The sequence below is a fragment of the Coenobita brevimanus genome, chromosome 31 (genome assembly GCF_032717465.1).
Source record: "Coenobita brevimanus isolate Jiangsu-jjx chromosome 31, ASM3271746v2, whole genome shotgun sequence".
Taxonomy (NCBI): Eukaryota; Metazoa; Arthropoda; class Malacostraca; order Decapoda; family Coenobitidae; genus Coenobita; species Coenobita brevimanus.
This window is the reverse complement of record NC_136984.1, coordinates 1867172-1880028: the sequence shown is the minus strand read 5'-3', so window position 1 is coordinate 1880028 and position 12857 is coordinate 1867172. Positions and strand designations below refer to the sequence as shown.

The window sequence follows — 12857 nt, the reverse complement described above, 5'->3', positions numbered from 1 at the left end:
AGAGAGGTTGGTGTGAGTTGGAGGGAGGGCAGCCCAAAACTAGAGGACAGGGTGACATGGAGGTGATTTGTTTGTGGCCACCCCTTACAGGATTAAGGCATCTGGCAATAGAATAACAGATAGACAGATAGATATATACATAGATGGATAGATAGATACACAGAGGTGCAAATCATCATCATCACCACCACCATCATCATCATCATCATCATCATCATCATCATCATCATCATCATCATCATCATCATCATCATCATCATCACCTCCTTTCCCTGCAAAGGATAGGGCGAGGCATCATCTAGAGAGCAAGGAAAATTCAATAACGAGTGAGAACAAATGAGATGGGCCAGACACTCACTCACTCACCACCTCAGCACATGGAATCCTAGCTCCACACAGGTATATGTTTCCTAAGTATCTTCATTATAATTTCTAATAATAATAATAATAATAATAATAATAATAAAGCCTTACACTATCAACACAATCTTTCACAATTTCAGTTCTTACACAACCACAGTTTTGAGAAAGACTGCATAATATCTACATGAAGAGATATATATAAATAGAAATAGTAGTAAAAATATAACACATCTCCACTACCATATAAGTAGCAATATAAGTGAGATTTATAAGTGCCTGGGAAGAGATATATAGTTAAAATTTTGCACATCTTCACTACCTATATAAGTAGCAAAATAAGTGAGATGATATATAGTTAAATTTTAGCACATCTTCACTACCTATATAAGTAGCAATATAAGTGAGATTTTTAAGTGCCTGAGAAAATAAGTTTTAAATTAATATACTTAAAATTTAAATTATAATCAGGACGAGTTGTTAATAAGCTGCGAGACAACTGTGGTTTTTGTCCTCCCACCATCCACTCACTTGATGTAGTGCTGCCTACTTCTTCCTTCACATTTATCATTTTTTTTCTGTGTCTGTCCTCCTCTCTTCCTATTTCTCACCATCATCCACTCACTTGATGTAGTGCTGCCTACTTCTTCCTTCACATTTATCATTCTTTTTCTGTGCCTGTCTTCCTCTCTTCCTATTTCTCCCATCTTTCCTGTCACTTTTTATTACTCTTCTTTCCTTTTCAGGTGGCTTTACATTGAGTGACAAGCCTAATGGTTTCCTGTAAGCCAGGAAACCATTTACAGCGCTGGGTGGTGACACAACCGGAGTGTATTGGTGTTGTGATGAGGAGGGGTAGACTGAGATGGTTTGGGCATGTGGGGAGGATGGGGGGTGATAACTGGGTGCAGAAAGTGAGAAGAGTTAATGTTGGGGGTGGGGTTGTGAGAGGTAGACCAAAAGACCTGGAACAAGGTCGCTGAGTGTGGCCTCAGGGATAAGGGACTAAATAGGGATGCTGCCAGAGATCGAGCAGCAAGGAGAGCTGCCATTAGGTGACCAAGGCTGACGCATGCAAGCACGGTGAAGCCTTCAAAAAACACAAATGAAAACGACGGTAACCATATAACCAACCCATACGTGCTCCCTACGTGTCAACAAGTGGGTTGGAGGAGCGTTAGTGCCCCTCCCCATAAACAACAAACTCAAAGACAAATGGCCAACCCTTACCCGATTATGGCATCTGGCTAGAGATAGAGAGATAGACAGACAGATACAATTTATCATCTAATCTCACACACACCTATAAGAGAAGTGTCTTCAAATATACACTGTGCGAGGAACATCTGATATTAACACCCCCCCCCCTCCCTTCGGGCATAAAAAAATTAAAGTGTGGAGGTTTTTGGATTTTGGATGTTCGGATTTTGGAGTTTCTACCGGGAAGAAAAAAGTATATTAGTACCTCGGAGGTGTAGGGTCCCAAATTATCATCATCATCATCACCACTGTCATCATCATCATCATCATCATCATCATCACCACCACCATCACCACCATCTCACCACTACATTACAAAATCAACATTACCTCAAGTGCAATCCAGACCATTTCAGTAAGGGAGACTAACCTAGGGCTCTGGAAGCATTCAAAGTAATCTAAATAATATAAAACCATCATTCTAAGCACTCTAAGCATTCTATTTATCTATCTATTGCCAGACGCCTTAATCCACGTAAGGGGTGGCCACAAACAAATCGCCTCCATGTTGCCCTGTCCCTCCCCATTTCACTGCCCTGCTCCCAGCTCACACCCCTCTCATATACCTCTCCATTCCATCCCTCCATCTCATCCTCGGCCTCCCCCTCCCTCCCTCAACCTCACTCACAAACACTCTCCTACTTAGTCTCTCACTCTCCATACCCCCAGCTCACACACCCCTCTCTCATATACTCTCCACTCCATCCCTCCATCTCATCCTTGGTCTCCCCCTCCCTCCACCTCACTCACATACACTCTCCATGTCAGTCTCTAACTCTCCATCCAGCTAACTATATATAAAAACCCACAACTGCCTCTACAGGATTCAAATTAATGCTTATAAGGCACAATGCTTAGCCTGTAACTTATATCATGAGGCATTGTGTGTGTGTGTGTGTGTGTGTGTGTGTGTGTATGTCTCTCTCTCTCTCTCTCTCTCACACACACACACACACACACACACACACACACAATTAATAATCATGTGCAAAAAGTTTCCTGATACTTTCCTGTTGGCTGTTGCAAGATTAAACACACACACACACACACACACACACACACACACTGGCAAGGATTTATTGATAACCTTTTCCTCACGACCATGAACTTGAAAAAAATAGCATCCCTTGAGACAAACCATAAACCCAGTGGACTGCAGGCTGATGTTACCCTCTCCTGCAGTCCACCATCGTCCTTTTGGGGGATAGGGAGGGAGGAGATGCTTGTATGAATCGGCAGTGGTTATATCAGTGCCACCACCTGAAGGCACCCATGTATAGCACCCATAAATGCAAAGAAAGGGTGAGAGAGAGAGAGGGCGGGATGAATTAAAAGTGAGATGAAGGGAGATAATGATGATGATGATGATGATGATGATTCTGCCGGTGCTGCTCCTCTTGTTGTTGTCATTGTTGCTGTTGTTGCTATTCTTCTTCTTCTTGATGCTGCTGTTGATGTTCAGGGGTCCGGACTCACTAGGACCAGACATGTGGACTAAAGACTACAGCTGCCCTATCCTGCACTCCACCATCCTCCTTTTGTGGGATAGGGAGGGGGCTGAGGCTGTATAACCCCGGCAGTGAATTCACCCTAGTTATATCAGTGTCATCACATGAAGGCATCCCTCACCACCACCAACTCAGGATTCAAGATGGAGTGATGGCAATTATAGGCCTAGTTAGAGTGAAAAACAGTATAGACGTATCTGTATGAGAGAGGGGGGTGTGAGTTGGAAGCAGGGCAGTGAAATGGCGGGGGACAGGGTGACTTGGAGGCGATTTGTTTGTGGCCACCCCAAACGGGATTGAGGTGTCTGGCAAGATAGAGAGAAGGAAATAATACTAATACTAATAATAATAAAAAAATAATAATAATAATCTATCTAGGTAGCTATCTACAGCTCAACGCCCTAAGGAGGAAAGTAACATGACACACCTGACCAGTTATTACGCGCGAGTGAGCAATGTTTACTCTAAGTCACATCTGGCAATGAGCGGCCCATCTGATCCGACTGTCATGCTAGGCAGATGCTTGTAACTTTACTGCTATGTGAAGCAGAGTGTAAATTCTTTCTGCACGTGATTCACTCAATAAATTTTGTTTTCAGCTAAAGTCTCAGCCATAAAGGCATAGGAACCCCATGCAATCTCCAGTGTTCCAAGGCAGTGTGCGGCTCTAATCAGCCAACGCCTCAATTACCAAATCAAATGTTTAAAGATTTTCTGTCGTAACGCTGTGTTTTTTGGCATCGACGCTAGCAATTAAATGTCAGAGATGCCACCTATTATTCTATACCACAGGGAAATTGTGACTGCATGGCGCTCGCTCACTCGTCACGTGCTCACTTTACTGGCTTATATCATCTGTACAAATTACAAATCATCATCATCATCATCATCACATCTTTCATTCATCTGTACATGCCACAAATCATCATCATCATCATCATTATTACAATCATCATCATCACAACCACCATCACTGCCATCATCATCACCCACCACCATCACCACCACCATAACCACCACCACCACTACCACCACCACCACTACCACCACCACCACCACCATTCCCTACCCTTGTTTGAGGTGAGGTAGCATCCACAGAGCATAAGAAAAAAAATGATAAGAGTTAACTAACCAAAGTCTACACAAATAAATGGGCTACACACTTATCCACTCCCCATTTAAGCCCCTGGAATCCTGACTACACCTCACAGGCATACACATCTACACTGCATGGAGAGGCCTGACCCACTCGACCACCGGGCACCAAGCAAAAAAGGTGACGATGGAAATAAATATATAAACGAAAGCCACCACAACGTAATATGTTTAACTGACGGGCGGAAAATTGTCTTGTAATCTCTTCTTCGTCTTCTTCTTTGTTCATGTTGCAGTGTGTGTGTGTGTGTGTGTGTGTGTGTGTGTGTGTGTGTGTGTGTGTGTGTGTGTGTGTGTGTGTGTGTGTGTGTGTGTGTGTGTGTCTCTCTCTCTCTCTCTCTCTCTCTCTCTCTCAGCTGAAAGGAGTGGGTTGCCATAGGTACACTAAAATTGCACCCCTATTCTTTCTCTCTCTCTAAAAATGATGCTATGCAATTGATAAAGTTAATCTAAAAACCACTAACTGGGTTGCAACATACTCGTCTTTTTCCTCCCCTGTGTTGCAGTGCAGTTGCAGATGCTTTGCAAAATCCTGAATAAAATATTAATAAAAAAAAATATACCTGCGTGTGTTGCAGAAATCTCTCTCTCTCTCTCTCTCTCTCAAATGATAACAACTATATCTAAATGTGCTGCAGAAATCTCTCTCTCTCTCTCTCAAATTATAACAGCTATATCTAAATGTACTGCAGAAATCTCTCTCTCTCTCTCTCTCTCTCTCTCATGCAACCTATTCTTTTTTCCTTGTGCACGTTGCATATGCAGTCACAGGTGCATTGCAAACCCCTGCTACAGCTGCCAGTCACTTAAAAAACTTAGCTACACAACTGATAGGCAAAAAATAAATCTACTACTCTACAAAAGGCTATCATGACTACCTAAATGTGTTGCAGAGATTTGAATGTGTCTTTTTAAGGTACACTATTCTTCCTTTTCCTTGTCGGTGTTGCAGTGCGCTTGCAGGTGCTTTGCAAACTCCTGCTGTTGCTGCCGTAGCCACTCCTCCTTCACCGGCTGGGCCTTCAGAAATCCATCCCAGCTTAAGTCAATCATCCCTCCTTCCCGTGCGATTCTGGCCTTGACTCTGCAATGGGAGGCTTTATTTCTCTCTCTCCCCTCTCTATCTATCTATCTATCTTTCTCTATTTCCTTCAATGGCTGCCCCTTCAGAAATCCATCCCAGCTCACGTCAATCATCCCACCTTGCTGTGCGATTCTTGCTTTGACTCTGCAATGGGAGGCTTTACTTCTCTCTCCCCTCTCTATCTATCTATTTACCTGTCTATCTATCTATCTATCTCCCTCTCTCCTTCAAAGGCTGCCACTTCAAGAATCCATCCCAACTCAGCTCAATCATCCCACCTTGCTGTGCGATTCTTGCTTTGACTCTGCAATGGGAGGTTTTATTCTCTCTCTCTCTCTCTCTCCCTACCTCTCTCTCTCTCTCTCTCTATCTCTCTTTCAATGGCTGCCCCTTTAGAAATCCATCCCAGCTCAGGTCAATCATCCCTCCTTGCCATGCAATTCTGGCTTTAGCTCTGCAATGGGAGGTTTTATTCTCTCTCTCCCCCTCTCTATCTACCTATTTACCTGTCTATCTATCACACACAAACACCTCCCTCCACACACACACAAACTGCAACTATGCCCTTCAATATCATAGCCACGTACCGATTGGCAAAGGCAATGGCGGACTCAGCAGGTAGTCTGGCCATGGGTGGGAGGTACCAAACATTACACACGATGGCCCACGACGTCATCATACACACCACGTAGTGAAGGAACTTGTCCTGCCACCAGAATGCATCACCAAAACGCACGTCAAAGCGTATGGCAATGGGGTGAACCACTGACGCTATCTGAAAACACATCAGAAAAAAAAACATGAATTAGGTAAATTACATGGGTGTGTAAGAGACAGAGAGAGAGAGAAAAAAAGCATGTCTGATCATTGGAAGGGCCCCTGAGCTTCATTTCCTCTTGTCAGTAACATGTTTGGCTCATGTGTGGCTGCACTGTAACCCAAAGCTTTCCTATCTCAGGTGCAACCGATTGTCCTGTCCTTTCTTATTGGCGGAGCAGTGTGGCCAGGATCACTGCACAAGCTTGCCACAATATCATATACGATTTTGAATACCATCTATCTATTGCTAGACGCCTTAATCCCGTAAGGGGTGGCCACAAACAAATTGCCTCCATGTTGCCCTGTCCCCTGCTGTTTTGCTCTCCCTCCAACTCACACCTTCCCCTCTCATATACCTCTCTACTCCATCCTTCTATCTCATCCTTGGTCTCCCTTTCCCTCTCCTGCCCCCGCACCTCATTCACATACACTCTCCTGGTTAGTCTTTCACTCTCCAGCCTTTCAACATGACCAAACCACCTCAATGTATTTCTCCTAACACTTTTTATCACAACTGCATCCACCCACATCACTCCTTCACATTCTCATTTGTCAGTCTGTCTCTCCATGTAACTCCACATCCACCTCACTCACATACACTCTCCTCATCAGTCTCTCACTCTCCATCCTCTCCACATGGCCAAACCACCTCAGTGTGTTTCTCCTAACGCTTCCTATCACATCCACATCCACACCACAATGCTCCTTCACTTCCTCATTTGTCAGTCTGTCTCTCCATGTAACTCCACATCCACCTCACTCACAAACACTCTCCTCATCAGTCTCTCACACTCCATCCTCTCCACATGGCCAAACCACCTCAGTGTGTTTCTCCTAACGCTTCCAATCACACCCACATCCACTCTACAATGCTCCTTCACTTCCTCATTTGTCATTCCATTTCTCATATAGCATTTGGAATTAAGTGTTTGGATCTGAGAGGCTGCATTGTATTTTGAATTTATTATACATTCCTCACCTCAAAAGCGCCTTTCTTAAACTGCATGACAGATGTATTGTTGACACAGACACCCTCAGGGAAGATCAGGATGGGAGGAAGATCAGGATTGTCAGCGTGTTCCTTCAATCTGTACAGTGAAAAGATCATCATCATCCGTACCTCCTTTCCCACCCTAGGACAGGGTGAGGAGTAGCAATGTCCAGACAGCCCAAACTTGCCCAATCCAATGGGCCACACTTCCATTCATTCATCATTCAAGCCCCTGGAATCCTGGCTCTATCTGGTACGCCAAAAACATTCACCATGTTCTGTAGCTTCACATAAATGTATCCGATAGAGTCAATCCGGACGCTGCCACGTTAAAAAGGGGTGCCAAATCCCTGATCATGCACTGCTCCTCACAACATTCATCCAGCCAGCTCAATCTCTTGTCAGTCAGTCCCCTAGCCTCAGCAACTTCCAAACCTCTCTTCCTCACGCACACACAGAGAGAAAAAAAATAAATACAAAAAAATAATGATGGTGGTAAAAGTATGTTGGATGTAATTAGCCTGCATCTCCCACTACAAAGTGTGGTTAGCAATGACACAGATTAAACTTGTTGTATCATCATCACCATCATTACTAGTATCATCACCATCATCATCACATCTATGGAACACCTGTAATTGATAGATGTAATTAGCCTGCATCCCACATTAGTGAAATTCAGTGAGTCTTTGTTATGAGGCAGGAGTCAGGGTCCTTGATTACTATACTCATTTTACTCTAGCTTGGCTCAAACTTTCATCTTTGGCCAAACTTCAAACTTTAGCCCAAACTTACATCCTTCTGAAGCTTGTATCACACACGTAGTTCAGTGACAAAGAAAAGACAATGCTACTGCTCTACATCCATTCCAAAGCACTTCTTTGTGACTAGCATCATATTCTACCATTCATCTATTGTTACAACTTGGCAATGAAGATGGTGAGATGGGAATTTTAGGCCAAGTTAGAGTGAACATGATATAGTCAAATCAACTCTCCAGTCTGACTACACTTGGACATCCCCTGAGCTGCCTATAGACAGATAGATAGATAGATAGATGGAAACAGACAGACAGATGGACAGAGCTAGACAGTTAGATAAAAAAGTAGCACAAATCTAACCTTTTGACCACCAAATAGACATAAATACAAAGAGCTTGGACATTGTTGGAAGGACACAAGTCAAGAGTGAGAGCAGTGGAAATGAGTTATTTAAGAGGAGCCTGTGGAGTCACGGGGAGAGACAGGCTGACGAATGAGGATATAAAGGAGTGTTGTGGTGTGGATGTGGATGTGATAGGAAGCGTTATGAGGAACACACTGAGGTGGTTTGGCCATGTGGAGAGGATGGAGGGTGAGAGACTGACGAAGAGAGTGTATGTGAGTGAGGTGGAGGGGGGAAGAGGAGGCCGAGGATAAGATGGAGGGATGGGGTGGAGAGGTATATGAGAGAGGGGGGTGTGAGTTGGAAGCGGGGCAGTGAAATGGCGGGGGACAGGGCGACTTGAAGGCGATTTGTTTGTGGCCACCCCAAACGGGATTGAGGCGTCTGGCAATAGATAGATAGATAGACAGACAAAGAGATAGACAGACAGATACTGTAAATAGATAAACAGACATGCAGATATACATACATAGATAGATAAATAGACAGATGGATAGATAGACAGACAGATAGATAGATAGACAGACAGATAGATAGACAGACAGATAAAATAACAAACATCCACCTCACCTCTTAACCACCAGGGATCTGTCCTTCGCCTCTGAACGTTCGAACCAGATGTGGGAGGACGCCTGACTCAAACCCTTCATTATAAACCCGAGAAAACCATCGTGCTTTTGTCCCACCTGAAAAACAACGCAATGTGTGGGTTGAGAGAGAGAGAGAGAGATTGATGGAACACATGACATGGTGCCGTATAAGCAAAAAATAGAGAGAGAGAGAGAGAGAGAAATAATAAGTGGAGAGACGAGGAGCATAGGAATGGAATACAGTATACTGATTTGTTCTTAGGGAGTGAGAGAGAGAGAGAGAGAGAGAGAGAGAGAGAGAGAGAGAGAGAGGGTAGATAACCATGTCTTGTTTATCGACATACTTTTTTTTTTTTTTTTTTTTTTTTTTTTTTTTGTGTCCGACTCTGAGCATAGGCTTCACAGCCAGCTATCAAGGCCCAGCAGTCCTCCTACATACCATACACCTCTACATGTCACCACTTACACCCCCCTTGTGTGTGTGGGGGGGGGATGTTATACTGATGATGATGATGATGATGGTGGTGGTGGTGGTGGTGATGACTGATGATGATAGTGGTGGTGGTGACTGATGATGATGATAGTGGTGGTGGTGATTGATGATGATGATGATGATAATGATGATGAAGATGATGACGATGATGATGATGCCTTATTTATGACCCTACAATTACATTAGTTTCTGGGGAGGAATGGCAATGGTAATGATGATAACGGAGATGGCAGTAATGATAACGAAAGTGTATACTATTATTATTATTATTATCCCTGCCTAAAAAAATGGTGGCAAGCAGGAAGTATAGGCACAAACATCCACATGCTTTTTTTTTTTTTTTTAATGTACACACGCACACACACACATATCATAACTGGGTATGACCAGAACCAAAGGTGATAGATAGACAGATAGATAGATTGATCGATAGAAGGAGGGATGGATGATAGATAAACAGGTATAAACACAAATGGAAAGACAGGTTGAGACAGACAGACAGACAGACAGACACAACCTTACCATATCATAACAGTTGTGTGTAGCCAGAACTAGTGACTCTATGGGTGATGTGATTGATAGATAGACAGATAGACAGACAGATAGACAGACAGATAGAAGGATGGATGGGTGGCAGATTAAACAAAGACTGACAAGGAGAGGCAGACAGACACACCCTTACCATATCATAACAGTTGTGTGTAGCCAGAACTAGCGAGTCTATGGGTGATGTATGGTTAGCGACGGCAATGCCATTCTCGGGGGCGTTCTCTGTGTTGTGGAAGGTGGCTACGAGGGAGAGGGACCCGGCCACGAAGTCAAAGCAGAAGACGACTAGCTTTTTATTCAGCCAGCGCTTGAGAGGGCCATCTGGGACGCAGCCGACGAAGAGCATAGCCACCCAAAACACCCCAATCCCGAGCGCTAGTATGATGACTCGTAGCGGGAACAGCAGGAAGTAGCGCACCAGGAACCCCACCAGCCAGCAGACTGTCAGCCGGAAGGACACGAACTCGTACGCACGGTCGTTGGTTCGTGTCAGTAGGTTCCACACGGGCGGTTCCTCGGGTTCGAAATATTTGGTCACGTTGTCCTCCATAATGGCCGCCATCCCAGCCGTGATGTAGCCCAGAACATTGTCCAGGTGGAAGCCCTTGATGTCCTTGTGGATGCCCAGCGCGTGTGGGTGCTCCAGCGATATGGCCAGCTCGGTATCCACATCCTCTGTGGACGTATCGACATCCTCAGGCTCCGATTTCTGTCTCCGGCGCTCCACCCGCTCCTGTCCGAATGCAAAGAGTCGCAGGAGGAAGTCGATATATTTCCGTCGCAGGCCAAAGTGATGGTGGACGGTGGCCGAGAGGAAGAGCGCAATGAAGACGCCAATGTAGAGCCAAAACAAGACTTTATATATTATCTCCATCATTCATATTATTCACTACGGATCCGAGTGATAAAATTAAGCCTTATCTTTTATATCTAATTCATTATTCAATTTTCTGTTTTTCCACAAAGACACAAAAGAGAGTCAATTGTTTTTTATGATTTTTTTTGTGACTGATTTATTACTCAATTTTCCATTTTCTTTCATGAGGACAAATGGGATGAAGTCATTTGTTTTTTAGTTTTTTTTTAATAACTGATTTATTACTCAATTTTCTATTCTTTTATGACAACGCCAAAGATAAAGTTAACTGTTTTTTATTTGTCTCTTTATACTTCATTTATCCAATTTTCTGTTTTTTTCACAAAGACACAAAAGAGTCAATTGTTTTTTTTATAGGTTTTTTAAATATCTGACTTATTGCTCAATTTTCCATTTTCTTTCATAAGGATACAGGGGATGAAATCAACTACTTTTTATTATTATTATTTTTTTTTATAACTGATTTATTACTCAATTTTCCATTTTTTCAGGAGACACAGAAGACAGTCAATTGTTCTTTATAAGTTTTTTTTAATACCTGGTTTATTACTCAATTTTCTATTTTCTTTCATGAGGACACAAGAAATGAAATCAGTTGTTTTTTACACGTTTTTTTTTTATAACTGATTTATTACTCAATTTTCTATTTTTTTATGATGACACCAAAGATAAAGTCAATTTTTTTATGTCTTTTTATATCTTATTTATTACTCAATTTTCTATTTTCTTTCATGAGGGCACACAAGATTCATTATTCGTTATTCAATTTTCCCTCTTCATTTTATGAGGGAGGGGGGTGTGGGTGGGGGAATGGCAGTCAAGTGGTGGGTGGGTGACAGAGCGACTTGGAGGCATTTTGTCTGCGGCCACCCTTTGCAGGATTAGGGCGTCGGGTTACAGACAGATAGGTAGACAGATTTTATTCACTGCTATGATGGAAGACATAATCAGTGCCTTGTTTAAATCTGACTCTTTAATCAACTGCTCATGAACCTACAGCTCTTCTTCTTTGTAAAATTAAGCTTTTATGTCAGAAATCAATTTTTATTTATTCATTTATTTTTTACTTTAAACTCTCAGTCATCAAGAAGCATGTTTCACTTATTTCTAACATCTATCTATCTATCTATCCATTGCCAGATGCCATAATCCCGTACGGGGTGGCCATCTGACTGACTTATTTGTTGCACATGAATTTTACAAACTTGACAATGGGAAAATTTTCTTATTAGCTACTTCAAAAAATAGTAGCTACATTTTTTTAATATACTGTTAATGCTTGATTTAAAGAACACTGATGCAGCAGAAGCCCAAGATAAAGAAATTATTTTTTCCAGTATTTTTGCCCTACTCATGGGAAAATTTCCGTTAAAACAAGTAAAATTCTGTTCTGGGAATTCCGTATACGATGATGCATTTGTGTGGGTAATAATTATGGGTTTAGGCTGCCCTGTGTGGCATTGAGAGTCAGTATAGTTTCTTAGGTTTGGACTGCCTTCAAGGATTTAGCGGAAAAGTACCTAAAAATACCGGATAATGAGGGAGGGGGGGGTGAGTTGCGGGGAGGGTAGTCAAACGGTGGGTGACAGAGCGACTTGGAGGCGTTTTGTCTGCGGCCACCCTTTGCGGGATTAGGGTGTTGGGCTATAGATAGATAGATAGATAGATTTTCCCTTATATTAAGCCTTGGTTATGGAACTCAATTTAGCGCAAAATTCAAGATAACAGAATGGGGGCTGGCTGAATTAGTTCGTTAAATCAAGCATCTACTGTATACTATTTCAGTGCACAAATTTTCTCACACTTTCATTAGGCAGTACAGTCTCACTCTATCTATCCATCTACTGCCAGACACCTTAATCCTGTAAGGGGTGGCCACAAACAAATCGCCTCCATGTCGCCCTGTCCCCCGCCATTTCACTGCCTTGCTCCCAGCTCACACCCTTCTCTCTCACTATCACAATATATTTTTTTTAACACTTAATACTTCAATAGGCAAGTTTTTTT

At 42.8% G+C, this 12857-nt stretch overlaps 1 protein-coding gene across 1 annotated transcript; it reads right to left on the bottom strand.

The window, feature by feature from the left end:
• Positions 1-5186: 5186 nt before the first annotated feature.
• On the bottom strand, positions 5187-10847 carry LOC145395493 (glycerol-3-phosphate acyltransferase 4-like). Its single transcript, XM_080269099.1, has 5 exons — positions 10107-10847; positions 8912-9027; positions 7166-7274; positions 5955-6142; positions 5187-5367 (listed from the first exon to the last, which is right to left on the bottom strand). Exons 1-5 carry the CDS (start codon positions 10845-10847, stop codon positions 5205-5207), a joined length of 1317 nt encoding a protein of 438 aa, XP_080125225.1. The 3' UTR covers positions 5187-5204.
• Between the last annotated feature and the right edge of the window lie 2010 nt (positions 10848-12857).

Excerpts from the sequence above, each read along its gene's own strand:
- LOC145395493 (XM_080269099.1), bottom strand. The coding sequence starts at position 10,847 with ATGGAGATAATATATAAAGTCTTGTTTTGGCTCTACATTGGCGTCTTC. Across the intron at positions 9,028-10,106 it reads CACACAACTGTTATGATATG|GTGGGACAAAAGCACGATGG; the intron begins GTAAGGGTGTGT and ends GTTGTTTTTCAG. Across the intron at positions 6,143-7,165 it reads TTAAGAAAGGCGCTTTTGAG|ATAGCGTCAGTGGTTCACCC; the intron begins GTGAGGAATGTA and ends ATGTGTTTTCAG.